The following is a 21,712-nucleotide window of genomic DNA, read 5'->3' as shown; positions in this document are numbered from 1 at the left end:
TTCAGACGAAAAAGATATACGATGAATACCTATCACAGACAAAACCAAAGTATAAGATTGTGGCTACAAACCACATAGTTTTGCCCCAAATATACTTCCGGACGTCTTAGAGACATAGTGTGACTATAGTCTCTTTTCACATAGAAGGGATCATTTACCAGGAGCAGGTAAAACACAAGATTACTGAATTCTATAATTTCCTTTACGAAAGTAGCAATTACTTATATTGTCGCTTGTCCTAAAAAAAATCAGGGCAAATGTTGCCCTGATTTCTGCAAGTTAAATCAGTTGGTGTGGAGGACCTAGTGTCCACACAATGCATGTTTCAAGAGACTTTATTTCAGACTAGCTCCTGTCAGGTACTGTTGGTAGCATGTCCCAGTAGTTGGAGCTCATCTTCAAGTTTTGCCTCGTCTGAAAGGAATCTGTTCTGTGGGCTCCAGGGCATCCTCGATCAGCATCCTGTGCTGCATCAAAAGAAGCATGGCCAGCAGGTCGAGGGAGGTGATTCTGACCCTCTACTCCATTCTTGTGAGACCTCACCTGGAGTACTGCATCCAGCTTTGGAGTCCCCAACATAAGAAGGACATGGATATGTTGGAATGGATCCAGAGGAGGGCCACGAAGATGATTAGAGGGCTGGAGCACTTCTCCTGTGAGGACAGGCTGAGAGAGTTGGGGCTGTTCAGCCTGGAGAAAAGAAGGCTCTAGGGAGACCTTATAGCAGCCTTCTAGTACCTGAAGGGGGCCTGCAGGAGAGATGAGGATGGACTCTTCATGAGGGAATGGAGCAATAGGATGAGGGGTAATGGTTTCAAACTGAAAGAGGGGAAATTTAGATTAGGAAGAAATTCTTTCCTGTGAGGGTGGTGAGGCACTGGAACAGATTGCCCAGAGAAGGCGTGGATGCCTCTTCCCTGGAGGTGTTCAAGGCCAGGCTGGATGGGGCTTTGAGCAGCCTGGTCTAGTAGGAGGTGTCCCTGCCCACGGCAGGGGGTTTGGAATTAGATGGTCTTTAAGGTCCCTTCCAACGCAAACCATTCTATGATTCTATGACTGTTTGATGATACAAAGTGTGGGGGGTGGCATTGAGAGTGAGATCTGCGCTCTCCTAATCCAAACAAAACTGCTAAGGCAGCCACACGTATACACTCAAAGCAGATGAATACATGTGAAAAGGGAAAGTTGTTAGTATTAGAAATTGGGGAAGACAAGTGATGTTGAAAGCTGGAACAAAACTACAGGAGGATGTAGAAAAACAAGAGGTTTGTGGTAATGAAACGCAATGGTCTAAATTCATCCCAGGCAACTTCCATCCCATCCCTACCTAAGTGAATACTCTCACTCTGATATCCTTCTATGTGTAACTCAAAAGAACTGAATTATTTATTGCAGATAACATTCTCCCTTCGTTGGTTATATAATATTTATCAAATAAATAAAGCAGATGCATGCCACCATCTGATGGAAAAAGGACTTCACAGTGATACTTTATTTAGCAAATACATGTTGGAAAAATGCAATATACCAAGTGCTGCCCCAAAGTCCAGTCTCTTCATCTGCACAGAAGTAGGCTTTTTTGAACACCTCAGCTGCAGAAAGATATTCCACCTCACGATCATTGCTCTGCTACAATCCATTTTCAAAGATGGCACTGATGAGTTGTATTAGAGACCTCCTTGTGCTTATTACAACAGATCATTCTATCTTAGAGCTTTATGAGACAAAATACTTTTGTCTGAATGTTTGTGTAGGTTTAAAAAAAAAAAAAAAGGTAAATTCCATTGCACATACCTGATGAACAGGATGTTTGGATAACTCTTTGTTTAGCATCACCCTCATTGCTGGAGCTGGTGGTTCTTGGTCTGCTTTGAAGTGTTCCTGGTGACCAGATCAAATGTTCATGCAGACTTGTGTCAATGTCTGCTTTCCTCGGACAACCCACTTCTCTGCTCTTCCCTGAGATTTTTTTCTTGTGACTGCCATGTTCTGTATATTTTGCTGTCTCATGAAATTCAGCCATTTCACTCGATATTCCTTCAGCTTTCCTACAGTATGTTTTCTCTAAATTCTGATTTGCATCAATCACTGAATAGTTGAATGACTGAATAGTTCTAATTTTACCTATTCATTACGGTAATGTTTTAACATCTTTTATACCGGAAACCTTTTTAACAGAAACATTTTTTCACTATTAGTAGTATTATAACGCAAACAGGAGAAAAAACCCCAACCACCCTACACACCGCAGAACCTCTAGTGTGTATGTCTCAGAAAGAATTCTTAAAAAAACATTTTTTTAAAAAATAAGTACTTCCAGAAAAGTGTAATAGAGTAGATTAGGGAACACCTCACTTGCCTTTATGATAGTCAGATTTAACTCAGAGGTGTTTGGTGGTGGTGCAAAATAACAATACAGAAACTAGAAATCTTGCATAAAAATTATTTGACCTAATGCAGTAAGTTCATAAGAAGCATTTCCAAAAATAAAATTTGGATATAATTGAAGCATTTCCAAAAATAAAATTTGGATATAATTGCTGACTGAAGAGAGACTAGCTGACTGCATAAATGCTGCTGTCTTCGCTGAGCCAGGAATGAATTAATTCTCTGTGTTCCTCCCAACAGCATGTCTGGAGCTGTTACAACATGCCTCCAGCCAGCACTATATACCTTGCATTGATAGAGGCCAATATATGCAGTCATAGCAGGGTGCAATCTCTCATCTTTGTTTATCTATCTGTGGCTACCGCATGGTGGGCAGGATGGTTGAACATGTTTCCGTTTGGTAAATGCAATAGTACCAGAAAGTGGAATGAAAGAAGTACCAGAAGTAGAATGAAAAATCAGGGTGGAAGGAGCAGGACATGTCTGGACTATTCTCCCCAGTTTTTGCAGAACATTTGTAATTTGATTAGCAAATCTGTTTGTGATGTATTTTTAACAATAATGAGAACACCTACCTTGATAATTCCAAAAGGTCAATGATTGCTGCGTACTTTGGGAGGAACCTAAGAAAGAGCTTTCCTCTACCTTATTATCTATTTTAGTAGTTAGTCAAAGTATAAGTGACTGTGCAGCCTTAAAAATGCCTACATACGATTCTGGGTTCAAAATGTGTTCACCATGCTGCATTTGAAGAACCTCTACTTTGAGGAAATCTGACTCCAGCTGTGGCGTGAGTGAAACAGAGAACTAAGAAAGACCAGAATATAGTGAACATACTGTTCCCAGAACAGCCACAATCTAACCTTTTAAAAATGCCAGGGTTACTTCATAGTTGTTAAATTTGTAAGTAAAAACTTAGGGGCTTGTCACAGTTTCAGCCGGGATGGAGTTAAACTTCTTGCTAGCAGCTGGTGTAGTGCTATGTTTTGGATTTGAGATGAGAAATAGTGTTGACAGTGCACTTGTGGTTTTGGTTGTTGCTAAGTCCTTTTCTGCCCCTCACCCCACCCCACCAGTGAGCAGGCTGGGGGTGCACAAGAAGTTGGGAGGAGACACAGCCAGGACAGCTGATCCCAAGTGACCAAAGGGATATTCCACACCATATGACATCATGCTCAGTATATAAAGGTTGGAGAAGAAGAAGGAAGGGGGGATGCTTGAAGTTATGGCGTTCATCTTCCTAAGTAACTGTTACACGTGATGGTGCCCTGTTTTCCTAGAGATGGCTGAACACCTGCCTGCCCATGGGAAGCAGGGAATGAATTCCTTGTTTTGCTTTTCTTGTGCATGCAGCTTTTGCTCTACCGATTAAACTGGCTTTACCTCAGCCCATGAATTTTTCCTCACTTTTACTCTTCTGATTCTCTTCCCATCCTAATTGGGAGAGCAAGCGAGTGGCTGTATGGTCCTACTTGCTGCCTGGGGTTAAACCATGACAAGGCTAAATGGGATTAAACCTCTATGTTCAAGCTTCGGAGCCAAGCCAAGTATCTCAGTGACATGTGGCAGTCTGGGAAACTCAGACCAAGCTGCCAAAGTAGTCTACTGAAGAAGCAAATAAAACAGCTGATGTCCCTGAGATGCTCCTGCCAACAGCCTCCATAGTGCTAGAGGGATCTTTCACTGCCAGTGACAAGGTCCCTTCAAGTAGGGACATTTCCAGCTGCCTGTACTACGAAAAAAACCCTAAACGAACAACCCGAAAACAGGTCAGTCACCCCAAATCTCGCAATCCTTACCGGCAGGATTTCCTGCCTGCTTCCCCATCGCGTGCCCTGGGGCGGAGGCCGAGCCCTGCCCGAGGGGCTGGAGGGAGATGGCGGGGTCGGGTGGTGGTTGAAGTGGGGCGGCCGCCCCGCTTACCTCTTCCAACAGAGAGTGGCTCTTGCCCAAACTCCTTATTTTTCACCGCCTGGGTTTAATCAATCAGCACCACCTGCCTGTGCCAGGACACCTCCGCCCTACGGGGAGCTGAGGGGAGGGCGGCCCGGCCCGACTCTACCCTACCCGGCTTTGCGAAGCGGCAGTCGGGGAAGGGCGAGGCCCCGCCGGCAGGATACCTGCCCGGGAGAGGGCAGCGGGGCCCGGCACCCTGTTTACGGGCCGCTCGGGTTTGCTGGGAGACGGCAGCCGGGGTTCCCCTCCGCCTGGCCGGGCCGGCAGCAGGTAAGCAGCAGCAGCAGCGGGGATTCCCCCGGGCGCCGGCCCGTCCTGAGGGAACCCGCCTGCCCTCGGCGCTGAGGGAGGTGGCGGCGGGACTTCCCCCGCAGTGGGGGCTGCCGGCGAGGGTGGGGGCGGCCTCCGTGGCAATGTCGGCGAGGTTTCTGAGAGAAAGTGTGAGTCCGCCTTTTTTTTGGAAAGTAATTGGTGACTCCCTGGGTCTGGCGAGTCGCCAGGGAACAGCGGGCGGGCGGGCGACCGGCACGGCACGGCTCGCCCTGCGGGAGCTCCCCTCAGCCCGGGCGGGCCGGCACCCCTGAGCAGCTGCAGCCTCTTTCAGGTGAATGTTTCTAGGATAAGGTGAGTATTTAAATGGAGAATATCGAAAACTGATTTCCTGCCACACCTGGTGAGGGGATGTCGGCGATTCACAGAAAACCGAGATCGTCGCAGCGCTGTGACTGCAGCCCGATGCGGGGGGGGGGCTAGCCCGGCTCTTCAGCACCAGTGAGGTATGCCTCAGCAGCGAAGGAATATGCCTATTTGTTGTTTTTATTTTTCCCAGGTCAGCGGTGAGACGCTTGGTTAAGCTCTCTTGAAGAGGCATAGCGTACCTTGCAGTTCGTAGAAGCGCTTAAGGTAATGTGTATATCTATATATTTTTGATTTAAAATGTTCATGGGCTTACGTAAAAGAAATGGTGTGATATTCTGACTTCTTGTTACTCAATTCTGAGAACAGGACTGTTGCATTTTGTAATCTGTCCATGTTTTTGAATAAGTCATTCTAACACAAAGTGCCATGAGTGTGCAAAAATTACCGAAAGACGTGAATCTTCAAAGTTCTCATGAGACTAGTTTTTTTTTTAAATTGAGTAGATCAACTTCGAAAGGACTAAAGAGCAGAGGGAAAGGTGGTTGTACCAATTTAATCACAGATTTTGATGAGAATTATGCTTTACTGTGTGCTATCAGGGATGCTGTAACTGTAATTCAGGTGTGTGTATCAGTGAAGACCTCTTTCAGGCACTTGCCATAATCTTTTTTTTTTTTTTAATTTTATTTTAAATTCATACAAATATTTATTTTCAGGGTGAAACTTTACAGATATGGTCTCAGATACATGGAATTTTTTCCCCTCTGGAAAATTTGGGCAAAAATAACTCCATCTGAATTCTGTCCTGAGTGGTAAAGTTCCGGAGGTCCATTGTAGGCTCAAGATGTGGACAGAATGGCTGGGAAAAGGGAGAAATTTATCTGTTTATCATGGAGGAATGTGGTAGGAAAAACATTTGCACTTGACTCTGCAGTCATATGTTTGTTATTTTCATCATGAATTAAGTGAATGCATGCACAGAGCAGAGCCTGATTTTGCTGTTGGGTGTACCTTCCACAGAAACAGAAATTTTTTCATCGTGAAAAGTCAGAGACGAGAAGGAGTCTTCTCAGAGCAGTTCATGTGTCTGGTTTTACACAGGGCTATATATATATTTGCAAGTCTTCCATGTTGGCAAAAGGGTGAGTTACAAATTTAAATAGATAGAAAGAAAATTGAGTTTATAGAGAAGCAGGATTCTGGAAGAGTCTCCTTCAGAATATGGCAAACTACTAGTGCTACATCTACTGCTGGGGCAAAAAACTGCTTAAAAGAGCACATGTGAGACAGAACACTAGAGTGAGGTAATGCTGTAATGAAATAGAGCTTATGAAAAAACAGCAATTCAGAAAAGTCATAAAGAAAATACCTAGTTGTAAGAGGAGTCTGTTCAGTCCTGTTTTCTCTTTAAATTATTTCCAGTATAATATTTTTGTCTTCTTTAAAATTGAAAACTAGAGATTTTAAGGGTTAACACCTATCACAATAGTGAAGAAAGTTGGAGTTTTTGTAGAAACATGCATAAACCCCTTCCAGTGATGTTAAAGTTTTGTGTATTTCTTTTTATGCTTAACAGTCTTGCAGGGACTCATTTCTTCTTACAGCTAGGCAAGAGAAGACTTGCCTGGTAATTTGAGCAGAAATTTGCAATGAGGGAGGAGGAAAGAGAAGGGGAAGAAGAAATAAGCAGTCACTGCAAGAAACAGTGTGGGTGACTCAATAGATGGCACGCTTCCGAGTCAGTTTGATGAAGTAAAACACAGCAGCTGGAAGCATCATCTTTGACTGTTCTAGAAATCAGTGATCAACTAAAGATTCTTCCCAACAGGCTGAGGTTCTCCTGCTTATCATTCAGTTTGACTAATTGCACTTGTCCTTTCACGATGCTGTAAAAACTGTGGCAGGCCAAATAGAAAAAAAGCAGTAAGGCAGGCCAAGTTAAGGAACAACTTGTCAGAGGCATGCAACTAATAGATCCCTCTCCAAACACATTGGTGATAAGAAGCCTACCAAAGAGTCCTGAGAGCCAATGGATCATTTAGGTATTAAAAAACCCCTATGAGATGGGCTATGGGAAGATGTGAACACAGGGGGAAGCGGGGGGGAAGAATTCTTTGCATTTGTGTTCATCTTAGAACAGCATGGATTTCAGGGCCAGTACCTTTTCTTATGGATAATCTTCCATGGAAGTATCTGTCTCAAATTGAAAAGTCAGTAAAAGGCAGTTATAGAACAAAATTATCCGTAACAGAGCACCATGACTGGCTAATGCTCACTCTTGTATTCTCTTACTGTAAGCGTCTCATTTAAAGCAGCTTTCGGACCGAAAGATCAGAGAATGGTAAATGTTTTCTTTATCCTCCTCAAGTGATCAAAAGAGAGCGAGAAAAATAGAGACCAGTGAGTCTGGTATGTGTAGCAGGCATCCGAGTAGGAACTGCTTTATAGAATGGAACCAGTGGAAATGAAGATAAATTATGTAGGGAAGGAGTCAACAGTAACTTTTCTAAAGGGAAGTCATGGCTCACAAATACTAGGGGTGTGTTAGAATTGTACACATGTACACGAACACATTGGATACAGGAGACATGGTTGATATAATGTGCCTTAATTTTCAAAAAGCATTCATCAGAGGCTGTCAATGAAGCCAGACTGCCATAGTGTATTTATTCTCACATTTATAAATAAGTAGGTAAAAAATAAATGCTCAGTTTTTGAAATGGAGGAAGATCACTAGTGGAATCCCAAACAACTGTCTTCTGCTTGGCATATATTTTTAATGATCCGTACAGAGGAAAAATGTTGCAGTGGCAGAATTTGTCAACAATACAAAGCCATTAAGGCTAGAACACGGAGGGGTTAATTGCAAAGAGTGGCCGAAGGATGTCATGATAGTGAATGACTGGGTAATAATAGCAGAAGAAATTTGTTGTAGATAAATGTAAAGAAAATTTTAAATGAAAACACACAGGCAAAATCCTAACATCATGTGCTCAGCAGCTGACTGGGTTTACCTGATTTTTAACACTCAGTGATGAGACCTTGGTATTTTATTACATAGGCCCATGGAAATACCAGGTCGATACTCAGTAGTATTTAAAGAGCAAATAGATTGTTAGAAATTATTATGAAGAAATCCAGAAAAAAAAATCATTGTTTTAGTTTATAAGTCTGTAGTGCACCTATATTTTAAAGACTATATGCAAGTTCTGTTCTCCCCTCTCCATCTCAGTCTGTAGTGTAACTGGAGGATGTACAGAAAAGGGTGGAAAAGATGGTCAGAAGAATGAAGTCAGATTCCATCGAAGGGACAGTTAGAAAGACTAAGACTGTAGGGAGGGAGGCAAGAACTGGTGAGAAGTGTACTAGAGGTGTAAAAAAACCAAAAAACACCCCGAGTGCTTGACAAGCTGAATAGAAAATATTCACTCATTTTTTTTCTTCTGGTATAATAATTAGCAACTGTCAGGTAAAACAAGCAGTTAACAGGCTCAAAACAAGCCGAAGACAATTCCTATATTTCTTGTGTCCTGTATTAACTGTGTAATGCAAATGTTGACTTTCAGTTGTGGATGTTTATATTGGAAACTGGTAATTGATGGTTTTCTTTCCTTTTTTGCAGGGAAACATGACAGCAAAAACATTGTTTTTGTGTAATATCACAACAGCATTGCTGTATTTAATTATTGCAGGTAAGTTTATTGGTGGCTATGGAAGGTCTTGTTGTGAAACTTATTTTTTCACACAATACTAATTTTCTGTGGAAATGGCTGTAAAAGTCAAATTTATATGCATGCCAGTGAGTTTTTTCTAAACTGTCCTAAAAGCAGGAACCGATAAAACGTGTAATATGCACCAGCTAGAGCAGGTTGCCCAGGACCATGTCCAGTTGCATTTTGAATATCTCTGCAAATGGAGACTCCACAACCTCTCCGGGCAACCTGTTCTAGTGTTTGGTCACCCTCACAGTAAAAAAATGTGTTTTCTTGTGTTCAGATGGAGTGTGTTGTGTTTCAGTTTGTGCTTGTTGCCTCTTGTCCTGTCAGTGGGTAATACTGGTAAAAGTTTGGCCCCCTTTTCTTCGTTCCCTCCCATCAGGTATTTACACACATTGACAGGGTCTACCCACACACTCCCCAAGCGTTCTCTTCTCCAGGCTGAACCGTCTCTGCTCTTCCAGCCTCTCCCCATGTGAGAGATGCTCCACTCCCTTAATCATCTTTGTGGCCCTGTGCTGGACTTTCTTCAGTAAATCAATGTCTCTCTCGTACTGGGGAGCCCAGAACTGGCTGCAGTACTCCAGATGTGGCCTTAACAGCGCTGAGGGGAAGGATCACCTTCTTTGACCTGCTTGCAGATTCTAATGAAGCCTAGGACACCATTAGCCTTCTTTGCCATGAGGAAACATTGATGGCTCGTGGTCGGTTTGTTGACCCCAGTGTTCTTCTCTGCAGAGCTGCTTTCCAGCTGAATGGTCTCCAGCATGTGCTGGTGCCTGGGGTCATTCTTCACCAGACGCAGGACTTTGCATTTCCTTTTGCTGAACTTCATGAGGTTTCTGTCAGCCCACTTGTAACGCCCTGGTTATCGAACACTGGAATGGGCTGCCCAGGGAAGTGGCTGAATCACCATCCCTGGAGGGATTTAAAAGATGGGTGGATGTGGTGCTTAGGAACATGGTTTAGTGGTGGTTTTGTCAGTGTTAGGTTAATGGCTGGACACGATGATCTTAAAGGTCCCTTCCATCCTATCCTGTCCTATTCACTTCCCCAGGCTGTTGGATGGCAGCAAGACCCTTTGGTGTGTAAGATGATGAAATGAATTTAGTTTTAACTTTACAGAATGTGTCCTTTCATATTGTAAAATACAACCATTTGACAATAACGTCTAGATTTTTGTAAAATTGCTAGGCTACTCATCTGCCCTTCAGCTGTCAATCAACAATCCAGTTCATGTTTAAAACATTTCAGATGGTTCAAATGAGTTGCTGTCATAATCTTGTCATTCCACCTGGAATCTTGCAGCAGCGCCAGACTGTTAAAAGAAAAACTTAATGAATTTCCATTCCTTGAGCTTCTAGCAAGCCGTTTGGTTGGAAATGGTTTGGTGTTGGGTGTTTTTGCCCATAGATGGACAAGTTGCAAAGTTCACCAATCTGTTGGATAGTTTGATTTTTTTTTTTTTTTTTTTTTTTTTGGCTAACTAAGTAATCGTATGGAAAGGTGATTATTTGGCTGCCCTTCCCTCAATAGCAGAGAGTTCTATTGTCTGTTTAGGTATGCGTGTACCTTATAATTTTTTCCTGCTATGTGGGAGGTGGATTTCAGAAAAACTGAGGCAAGAAGTGTGTGAAAAAATGACGCTATTTCAGGGTATTAACATTAAAGGCAGAAAACGGTTATCAGTTCCTGCGGCCACAGCATTTCATAACTATCAAAGTTATTATGGGGCATCCAATATAGACATCTCAGTAATTCAGTGTTTTGATAAGTAATTTGGAAAAGATCTATAGCGAAGTGGTAAGAGCTGTGGATGATATGAAATTATCCCTGGTGGTTAAAACTAATGCTGACTATGAAAAGGCTATCTGGATATTGAATGGTTTAGTGATAGAATGTCAATAAGTAAAATCAAATGGATGTGTAGGGGCATGGAAGGGTCATACACATATAGCACAAACAAGCATGCAGCCTGTGTGTGGTGTGAACATTAAGTTAATTAATAACCACTTCGGAAAAACGCTACTTTGACATCCCTGGATGCTTTCGGGAAGCATTAGCTCTGCCATCAGTGGTGGTTGTCTGAAAAGTAGAATTTTTGGGAAGGGAGTAGAGCAGAAAACAGAAAGCTTCATTATGCTACTATATAACACCATGGTGAATGTGATTCAATTGAACTCTGCAGTTCCATTCATTCCATTTCAGAAAGACTATATCAGAAAAGGTAGAGAGATGAGTGACAGTGTGGTATGATATGGAATGGCTTCCATATGAGAAGTCATTAAATGAATGAGGACTCGGAGGTAAAGAAAAGAGACAACTAAGGCAAGATGTGATGGAGGTCTATAAAACTGTAAATACCATAGACTAGGCAGATGAGGGAAAGTTTACTTTGCCATTTCTCATAACAAGAAAATACATGATACCCAGAGAAATGGTAAAAGGCAGTGAATGGTTTTTCACACAGCACATAAGAGGAAGGAAAGGGAATGAAAGCGAAGTATTACTCTGCTTGTTGTATCCGACTCCCTTTTCTTATGCATTTGGCACTGGTTGTTGTCAGAGACAGGGCTTTGGGCTAGACAGACAATTACGTGACTCTGTGTGGCTGTTCTTATATTCTAACAAAACAAGGAATTTTAGATAAATATAATGCTGACATAAGAATGTGACCGTGGTATCCAGAGCCGGTGCCTTTTTTGTCATATTGACAAAAGAAAATAAATCTCATGGTTTTTTTCCCTGTGTGAATCCCCTTGGGTTAGAGGGAAAGAAAATGAGCTCGTTGGTAAGTGCTTGTAATAATTCCTCTTTAAATGCTTATAAAATGAGGGTTAAGTTGAAATTTCCATAGCAAACTTAATATTTGTGCAACAGTAACTTTAACTTCAGTGTCCTCTTAGGACATTTGGGTACTGAGAGTATAGTCGGTCTTAAAGACCTACTTTGACTACAGTTAAATGAAGTTAACAAATAAAAACATTAAATGTGAGATTTGTGTGTGCGCGTGTGTGTGTGTATGAAACAGACTTGAGAAATACAACTACTGTAGTAATTTTCATCTGAATACACAAATTACAGTCTGCTGCAAACGAAGACATTCCACTGAGTATAAAGTTTGCATTAAAAAAAACAGCATTTCATTTCAGTAGCATAACTATATCTGTATATCACTGAGTAGTACTCTCAACTGAAAAGATAAGGGATTATAATTGTATTTTTGGTAGATGAATTGCGGATGGAGGTGAAAACTCCAATGAACTTTGTAAATGTAATCAAGAAATATGTTCATCATGTCCTTTCACAGTGTTTGAGGTTTTCTTTAATGTCTATCTCTTTCCTTTAGAGAAATGTGAAGCCTATGATGTGATGTTGAGGCAAAGTCTTGTGCCTCATGGGCAGCCTCTTGCTATTAAATGTTCACTGGAAAAGAGCTTGGAAAGTGGAGACTACAACTTAACATGGTATAAAGTTGGTAACCAGACAGCTGTGCCTAGAGACAAACTTGCTAGAATTCATCAGCAGAAGAATTTAATTTGGTTTCTCCCTGCAATGTTAGAAGATTCTGGAGATTATGAATGTGTCATAAGGTGAAAGTTAAAAAAAAATTACGTTGTTACAGAAATGACTTGCAAAGGGAATAACTCTTAGAAAGCAAGTAGAATTTCGAGGATAACAGAAATACTAATGAAGAAGGGAGAGTGTGTTCACAAAAAATAAATTTAGGTCAGGGGAAGTAAGTCTAGTTTTGGTGTTCTTTTCCTAGTAGGCAAAAATTATTAGAGAAACTGTAAACTTCTCATCCTCTTTTTCTTTTCCAAAAAGAATACCATATATTTTCGAGTTGGAAAATATGCCAAATAGGTTAATTTAATTATATTATATTAATTGCAGGAATTTGACAAACTGCAAGAAAATGTGTACAAAAGTAACAGTTTTTGAGAGGACTGATGGCATATGCTTAAATGAAAAATTTGCTGTAGAGGAAGTGATATTCACATTATCATCTGCAAAGGTTGTGTGTCCACACTTGGATTTTTTCAGGAATGAGAAGAATATTCAGCCTGTTCGTTGGTATAAGGTAAGAATGTTGTGTTTTGTACTGTCTTGTAACTGTCCATTATTTAAAATATAAATCACTGATGTTTGTGAATTTTAAGAGAAAAACTGAAGATTTATTGTAAATGGGGAAAAAATTATTTTAAAACAAATTGGTAGAGGATTAAGGCTTTTTAATCTTTTAAAGGTGTATATAGTTTTTTTGATTAACGGGGTAGTAATTCAGTTTAGATGTAGGAGACGTTGACCCGCGTATCCAGCAGGTGGCATCTTTTTACCTGCTAGCGAAACACACTGTCCTGAACTTCTTTTGTGCAGAAACAGATTTACTATGTCATTTGTGAGAGATGGCATATCCACTGTGTGCTCAGTATTGTTCCGTTAAATAAATGCCATTTCTTATTGTTCCCGCTTATTTAAAAGCTCTTTCTGTTTCAAGAACATAGTGCCTTCTGCAGCATTCCTCCCTCATCCCCATGCAGTCCATATAGTACCAAGAGTATTTAAATACTTTAAAAAATTAAGTCTAATTATTAAAAAAAAATCTTAATGAATAATTTTACAAATACTGACACTTGCATTTCACTTCCTTATTTCTCTAAAGTGGAAAGACATTTTCTATGAGAAACGAACTGGAGTGTCTTTGAATTAAAAACTCGGAGCCAAAATGAAGTATGTTTTGCTTTTCTTTCCACCCCCCTCACTCTTCCTCAGCCTCTGCAAGGCATTAATCCTTATGCGGTGATCCACTGAAAGTTCAGATTGCGTTAAAGAGAGAAAAACCTTGCAAAGAGATAGTGGTATGAATTAACAGAGTTCTCTACACATGTTTAGGACTGCCAGCTGCTGGAAGGGGAAAGGTTTGCCTTCTCAAACAGGGATCTTATAATTTTCGATGTGAATGTACACGATCGAGGAAACTATACATGTGAAACAACATATACACACAATGGAAAACAATATAACATTTCACGAGACGTCAGTCTGACTGTAGAAGGTAAGTAGATAATTTCACAGTGTTTGTGTTCATAACAGTGACTCCAAATTTTTGTCCAAGTTTCTGATGACTAAAACTAAAAGACCCAATTTGTGGATAGGCATGCTCAGGGCTACTAGGGAAAGAAATTCTGACTGAGAGCTTACATATTTTTGTCTGTTGTTGCCACTGTGTTGAAGATTGGTTCCCCTCTTCAGAGTTGCAGTATGTCAAAACTTTGCTACTCAGACCAGCTGCCAAGGTCCCTAAACAGGTACCCTGTAATGCTTGGTAGGCACAGTACTTTCTGCAGTACCTTAGTGCTGCCCATCTTACTTCTTTCTCCTTCACATTATCCTCTTGCTGCAAGAACAGTGAACTAAACCAGTTCAAATCGTAGCAGTGTCTTGACTCTGTGTGTCCTGTTTCCTTCAAACCTTTGTCTCTTCTGTTTTTGGTTTCAAGCTTCTCAGCACAAGAACTGTTGATCTCTGATATCGTGTGTCTAGCTCAGTAGACCTTGATTTATGTCAGGGGGCCACCAGCACAACAAAAAAGAAATATAAAAGGCCTAACTGTAAAAGGTGAACTCCTTTGCTAGCACAGCATTATGAGATTGATATTGGATCACTAAAAAGGCTGTGCTGTATCAAGGTATGAAATGCAATACCGTTTTTACAATCCAGCTGATGAAAGACATTTTTAGGTTTACTAATAGATTGCATTACTATTTAATAGTCTCTTTTTGTGCTTCCCTGTTTTGTATATGCATAAATGTGTATGTATGTATATATCATATGAATATGTATCATAGTTGTATAATAATATTCACATATCATAATATATATTCATATACTCTCATATTCCAGGATCTATATCTAGTCTAATGTAAACGTTTAAAAGGGGGCACTGGCATTGTACTTCCATATAGATAGTGCTGTGGGAAGAATTGCAAGGCCTTTAACTAAAGTACAGAGATTAGATTTCCCCTTTATAATAGTAAAAGTCTAAAATAAATGAATTACAAACTGCAGCCTGATACTTTTAGAGTGCATCTGTGGGGTGCTGGGTGACAGGCTATCCAGATTGTAGAGGGGTAATACTGTAGATATTTACCCACACCCTTCTCAGCACCCGTGCATGCAATATTACAGGATCTTTATGCTGTGGAAGAGCCAGTCCACCATGAGTGTGTGGAGATTTGTGGCACTATGTTTTGGAAGAGGTGGGGCAAAGAATAGTTTATCTTCAAGTCAGAAGTAACGACTAGCTGAGATATGATACTTCCGGTATTGAGTGATATCTATTATAAAATTGCTGACAACCTCGTCCATAAGATAGGGGGTTTTAGGTTGTATTTGGGTTACAGAGCATAGAACGGACTGCAACTGCCCCAAGTTTTCTGAAAAGCACTTTCTTTCTTTTGGTTAGTGAGCCCACCAAAAAAGCCCCCAGAAATATCTTATCCAAGAAACAACTCCATTGAAGTGGAACTAGGTAAGTAGTTTTCTCAATAAGAAAATACGATTTTGTATCCTAGTGAAAATATATACTCAAGGAGTACCATATTCTGTGCTTTCTTGATTTTGTTTTTTGACAAAAACTAGTTCAGTGACCAGCTCAGTTTGGGGGTGAGAGGGAAGGAGACAAGGCATGTTGCTTACAAAGTCCTAGGGAAACTTCTCAAATGTAAAGAGAGTGTAGAGAGTCCAAGTGATTCTCTGTCACATCTGTTCTTTCCATCACTCTGGAAGAGATTCTAAGAACACATCCATCTTTGAATCTGCAGGGAAAGTGATGCCCAGAGAGAGGCATCTTCTTTCTGGATTTAGTCTCTTTCATCCTACCCGTCTCTTTCTGAACCTTCAGATCACTGAGTATATAGACCCTCTGTTAGAGTAACTTTTCTATAAGGGTGTGGGACCATCCTTAGCTGGTCTGTGTGCGAGTCTGTGAACAGGATTGTATAGACTTTAATTAAAATATGAAAATTAACTTTTCACTTTGTAACACAATTTTATAGGCTCACAGGTTACAGTGGATTGCAATACAACAGGTGCTGATGGGTATGAGGTGTTTTGGACAGGCAACGGTGTATATATTGATGTATTTTATATGAGCAGAATTTTTGCAAGTCCTTATGAGTAAGTATATTTTCAGATTAGAAAATACTGTGTTGGCAACCAACGTGGAACTTTCTCCCTTTGACATTAAAATGTTTAGCAACGTTTTTCACTTGCTTAAATAGCTTTCTTTGTAAAAATTCTAATGCCTGCTTTCTCCAATTCACTTTCTGCTTTAAAATAGAAACTTGAAACATAGTAGGCACGTGGACTTCAATTTCTGGTCATTGTAAAAATCTGTCTTAATTTCCAACCTTGGGAAAAGGTGTTTTGTAGACTTACAGTCTCATAATTGTAATACAGTTTCTATTGAGCAGGCCCTGGCGTGGCAGAAACCACTTTCAATTGGATCAAGCATGTCCAGGCACATGATCTTCAGACTGTCTTTCTTCTTTGTTCTCCTTTCCCTTCACATCTGCATCTCTGAAAGGTCGCAAGAGGTGAAACCTGTGCTTCACAGGAGAAATTGAGACTTCCAGATTTCAGAGCCTTGAGTTAGAGAAGTGTAAATGCGATCAGCTGGAGAGCTAATGGAAGACTGTTGAGGACATTTGTACTGAAGCTTAGTGGGGCGAGAGGAGAAAAGGGAGAGAGATTTCCAGTGATGAGTTGGGGTTTGGGAGGAAAATGGACTTGGACTGAGTAAAGCATGAGAAGGGAAACTGGGAGATAAGGTGAAGGTGAAAAGCAAGTTAAATGGAGTTAGGAGAGAAGAAATTAGACCCGACTTGAAAAGGCAACTAAAATCAGAGCAGAACACAGTCTGGAAGTTTTTTAGACATGAAAGGTTGGGAACTAAAAATTGCAGGTTTTTTGTCAGCCCTGGTCTCATGGTGGTGCTATGAAGAAAAATGTTCATTTTTGCAAATTCTCAAGCACTATGTATGAGCGAGAAACTGATGAAGAAATGAAAATATCTTCAAAATAAGCATATAGTTGTGAGAAATAAGTCCTTATCATAAAACAAAGGGGGAAATAAAATGCTGAATTCTTTGAGTGCTAACCAAGTAAAAACCCTATACAAAAGTAATGTATTGTACTGTCATAAAGAATTGTAATGCCATAAACAATTGGACCATAATGCAGAACCACACAGTCACTGAACTGATAACATAAAAGCAGTGTTATTTTTTTGTACTTCCTAGCACTTAATAGGTTGTCTTTGCAACCATTAGTCATTTGCATTAGTGATGTTGATTCATTCATTCCTTGTTACATTGTTCAAATTACTGTAACTTCTTGCTTAGAAAGTGATTCGTTTGGTCCTATATATGCCCTTTATGGTATATTTCAAGCTTTTATTTTGCGTTTTAAATGGTAACTAGAATATATTTTCATGAAAGAATAGTGCTTGGCTAAGTAGCTTAGTTAATTTTGCATTTGAGGTCTACTGTTAACAAGGTAGTGGTATCGCTCATTTTGCTGGTGGTTAAAAAGTTGTTTAGTTCATACATCAGTCACACATCATGATACACATGACTAACTGAATGTGCAGCATAATGGGCATTTTTGTGCCCTTGTAGAATGTATGGGGGGATAATCTGTGTTTCTTAGTGGTGCAGCCTGACACTTTAGCTCTTACAATTCTGTTCTGATCCATGGTGTGAAGCAGCAGTTTAGACTCCACTCCCTGCAGCAGGAACTGCACTGAGTTGGTGTTGTTTGCTGCAGGTCACCAACTTTGATGTCCTTCTTCCCTGTCCCAGAGCAGGTCACTGCAAGATGACGCCCTTGTACCAGGGCCTCTTTCTGTGTCATATTGCACTGTGGAATTTCTTTCTCTCCACCTACTCTTACAGGGCCTGGGAAACCTGTAACAAGGGTTTGCTTAGGTTTGTAAGGTATATTTTTGTACTTCAGCCTATAGAAACTTTTTATTCTTTTGGGGAAACACAGCTGTAGATAAGGTCTTGATGTTTTCCAATGTCTATGGTAAATGTCAAGAAGAGGCCTGACTGTTGTTTGGGTTTCCTTCATATAATGTAATTGCTTATCTATTCTGAAGCGTGGTTGACATTTGCAGATGGAAACAACCATTGTCATGCTGCAGCTGTTAGTGATGAAGCCATTCCAGAAAGGGTTGTGGTTTTATATCTCTATTTGTCACCTTTTGGATAGGGAGGAAACTTCTTACGATGGGCGCCCTATGCATTCTGTGAAGCTAATAATTTCGGAAGTGAATAGTGAAGATTATGAACAACCATTTGTCTGTCAGGCTTCAAATGCCTTTGGGCAGGTTGCATCCTATATTATACTAAAACACAGAGGTAAGAAATACTGTTATTTTTGAGACTTGTGTTTGCCTTGACTTCCCCAGAAGGGGTTTTTATACCAAATGCTCATTTATCATGTTGCTGGAAGACAGGTGGATTACAGTTTGCAGTATGTATGCATGTACCTGTCCATAGGGGAGGAGTCACTGTAGTACTGTATTTATCATTATTAAAATAATAGGTAGATGGAAGTGAAAAATATGATACTTGAATTTACATTTGTGTAAAAGATCATATTTGGACAAATTCAGCATTAAAAAAAAAATAATCTTCCTATATTTTTGTGCAGTTCCAGATTTACAAAGATGGCTGACTGGAGGGATTGTCTCTTTGTTAATTTTAACATTTGTTACTTTAATAATCTACAAGATTTTCAAGATTGACTTGGTGCTTTGGTACCGTAATTCTGTCTGTGCCTTTGCAAGTAAGGAAGGTATGTAAGTGTGACCAGGTATGTTAGTGTAAATAGCCTGTTGATTTTTTTTCACTGGCTATTACTTCTAAGAAATGATGTGATTATTTAGTGGAATGTATGTGGAGTTTCCTTGAGGAATTTTCAGATATGCATAAAGATATTTTTTTGGGTAATTTTTCAGTCATATGAGTAAAACATATAATCATAGTTGATGCAATAAACACTGCATAATACTGAAGGCAGTCGTGATGAGATAGGTCAGAAAGAACTCCAGGTTTTCCCCAAATTAGCATGTTGCTTTTTGCTTTTCAGTAGTTTCTTTACATGTAAATTTTTGGTCACTCTGATGATGATCAATAGGTGTCAGCAGAGCTACATCCTGTAAACTAGCTGTTTAAAGACATGCACTAAATATTTATATTGAAAATCAGACTCTCATTTTCTCAGAGATTAATTTTGTTGGGTTTTGGGTGGTTTTGTTTTGGTTTTTTTTTTTTTCGCAACTTCTCTCTTTTACCCAGCACTTTCTTTCTAAATTCTGTCAGTTATGATGGTTATATGCCAAAGAGAAAAAATACTACTAGTTCCATATTCAGTGATTCTTCTTAGGTGTTTTTATTGCTATGGTGTAGACAAATGGATTGGACAGGTGTGAAAAAATTGGAATAAGTGCAACACTAGAGATATTTTGTTTGGCAGCCCTCAAAATTAGACTGTCCGAAGTTCCCCATAGTTTGAAAGTTAAATGGATTTCATGCACTGAGATAGTTAACATTTACTCATGGCTGTTCTAAATGTTTTCACAGAAAAGTAATTTCAACATCTGGTTAAAAATTCAGTTTTCCCAGAATGCTTTAATAGACTTCTAGCAAAAAAAAAAATAAAAAATAAAAATCAAAGAAACTATCTCTTGTAGCTTGTTGAGCTAGACTTAACTTGGTGAGTTAAATCTGATTTTGTTGTGGTTTCTTCATTCCTGTTTATAACACAGTTTTAACTCCCAAAACCTCAGCTGCCTTCTGGTCTTTTCTTCTACCTGCTTTTCTCTCGCAGAATTACTACAAGAAAGAGTTGCCATTTTCCACCCTCTCTCATGGTTAGTCAGAAGTGGAGATAATAGCTGTTGAGTTTGTTTCAGGAGACGTGGTGAAGAAAGTCCTCTAAGAGGACACTTTCTTAATGTCCTGACACCTCTGGGGCTTGGGGCTCCTTCCTGCAGGTCCCAGGTCCTGCATCCAGCTCTCTTGCTGGCACATCCATCCCCATGATGGAAAAAGAGGTCAGGTTCTGTGGCTGATCATCTTTCTTTTGATTTGTAGAGCATTTTAGTGCTTTGATGTTGTTCTGTCAGATAAGTGAATTAGCCCCCCATTACTATTTTTAAACAGTCCAAAATGAAACCTTGCAATAAAGGCACGTTCCTGGTTTTTAGTTCTTTAATATAAACATTTGTATTTGGTTTAGATGGGAAAGTCTATGATGCATATGTCCTGTACGCAAAGAGCAGTGGAGACAGAAGCTTCTATCGTCTGGAAACCTTTGTTCGTAGAATACTCCCAGATGTTTTAGAACAACAATGTGGATATAATCTCTTTATATTTGGAAGGGATGACTTACCAGGAGAAGGTATGCTTTAATTAGTACAGTTAATAGGTTGTCTTTTGACATGTTGTTCTTGGGTTAGAAGATGATATGTACAATTAAAGAACACCTATTTTGGGAAAAAAGTTATATTTGTTTATTTTTAATAGATAATTTGTTGATTTGCCCAATGGACTTTTTTTTTAGTTTAAATTTTGTCAGTTTCTTACAAAAAATTCTCTTATGAGGGTCTGCACTTTCTTTCTAGTGATGAACAAATGAGGATGCAGCAGCATTAATATATCATTGAGGTTCTTTGAATGATACCTGCTGCTTGGGACTGAAGAAAACAATTTTTGTCAGAAATTTCATGCAATGGATCATGAATCATGAATGACAGTTGGGAGATCTTAAACACACCAGTCCTCTGAGATACCCACTGCTCTCTATATATGCAATTTTAAAATTAAGATATATTTTACATCAGTTGTAAAGTTGCAATGCAAACATTGATTGTTCCTTCATTACGTACAGCTGTGGTCAGTGTTGCTGATGAAACCCTTAAGCAAAGCAGAAGACTGATGATTGTTTTGGGATCAGAAACATCTAGTTGCTGCCTGTTAGAAGACACCTCTGAACAACAACTAGCAATGTATAATGCTCTCATCCGTGATGGGATTCAAGTAATTCTTATAGAAATAGATGAAATACAGGACCACACAAGCATGCCGGAATCGATCAGATATATTAAGCAAAAACATGGAGCTATCCAATGGAAAGGGGACTTCTCAGAGAAATCTTGTTCACCAAATACAAGATTCTGGAAAAATGTGCGCTATCAAATGCCATCCAGGAAGAAGGTATCTTATTCTGGAGTGTATTTATTGCCCCTAACCTTGAACAATTCTGCATCAAAGGGAAGTTAAGATGGACTTTTTAAAATAGTACTGAGAAGGTGCTTCTGCAGTGAAATTTATTTTTTAATTTATTTTCTTTTTTACACAAATTCTTTATATTACAAAGTAAACATTTTCATCACAGAGTATAAGCTACTCATCCATTCCCCAAATTACACCCTAAAAGAAAAGCTTTCTGCAACTTTATTTCTGTTCTGGGTTTTGTACAAAATTTGTTGTGTTAATCTCACACAGATACGAGAAGTAAATGTTGCTGATGGTGGCAGGCTATTTAATAGTTGTGGTCCACGTAAAAGTAATATCCACTGAAGAAGCACGTGTGAAGTAATTTTTTTTTTTAAAAATTGAAACTACAGTTGATAAATTAAAAATATGTTTCTGTTGTCTGCCTTTTCCTAGTCATTCTGTTCCTCTTCTTGTTGCCTCTCTGTGATTGTCTGACTTCCTCATTACTGCAAGAATCAGCACTGTACAAGTTTTGGGGTCTCTTCCTGATCAATAGGCCTTATCTTTGCTTCTTGAAGGGGTTGGGAAAATACATGATGTAGCAGGTATATTTAAAACTCCTCACAAACTAAATGTGTTTCAGATGAACAGTTGGTACTAAGTGTGTTCAGCAAATGGAATGGAATCTGTGGCTTTTCAGACAATTGTTGAATAATTCCG

General features: G+C 39.7%; 1 protein-coding gene across 3 annotated transcripts; it reads left to right on the top strand.

The window, feature by feature from the left end:
* The first annotated feature begins 4,463 nt into the window (after positions 1-4,463).
* Positions 4,464-21,316, top strand: LOC134521574 (interleukin-1 receptor type 1-like). Of its 3 annotated transcripts, XM_063348374.1 has the most exons (12): positions 4,464-4,614; positions 5,174-5,247; positions 8,606-8,675; positions 12,049-12,292; positions 12,597-12,783; positions 13,596-13,758; positions 15,169-15,234; positions 15,761-15,881; positions 17,979-18,127; positions 18,423-18,566; positions 20,013-20,174; positions 20,664-21,316. In XM_063348374.1, the coding sequence occupies exons 3-12, from the start codon at positions 8,612-8,614 to the stop codon at positions 21,053-21,055; spliced, it is 1,692 nt and encodes a 563-aa protein (XP_063204444.1). In that variant the 5' UTR covers positions 4,464-4,614; positions 5,174-5,247; positions 8,606-8,611; the 3' UTR covers positions 21,056-21,316. The 3 variants fall into 3 exon arrangements, with proteins under 3 accessions (XP_063204444.1, XP_063204271.1, XP_063204359.1); XM_063348201.1 differs by lacking the exon at positions 12,049-12,292; XM_063348289.1 differs by lacking the exons at positions 4,464-4,614; positions 12,049-12,292 and adding an exon at positions 4,737-4,784.
* Positions 21,317-21,712: the final 396 nt, after the last annotated feature.

This window comes from Chroicocephalus ridibundus, chromosome 1 (assembly GCF_963924245.1).
Source record: "Chroicocephalus ridibundus chromosome 1, bChrRid1.1, whole genome shotgun sequence".
Classification (NCBI taxonomy): Eukaryota; Metazoa; Chordata; class Aves; order Charadriiformes; family Laridae; genus Chroicocephalus; species Chroicocephalus ridibundus.
Note: the sequence above shows the minus strand (reverse complement) of the source record. Positions and strands in the feature narration are given on the sequence as shown.

Bases quoted from the DNA above. Each gene is read 5' to 3' on its own strand.
- LOC134521574 (XM_063348374.1), top strand. From the start codon at position 8,612: ATGACAGCAAAAACATTGTTTTTGTGTAATATCACAACAGCATTGCTG. The intron at 12,293-12,596 runs GTGAAAGTTAAA...TATTAATTGCAG, and splicing joins GATTATGAATGTGTCATAAG to GAATTTGACAAACTGCAAGA. The intron at 18,128-18,422 runs GTAAGAAATACT...ATTTTTGTGCAG, and splicing joins TATTATACTAAAACACAGAG to TTCCAGATTTACAAAGATGG.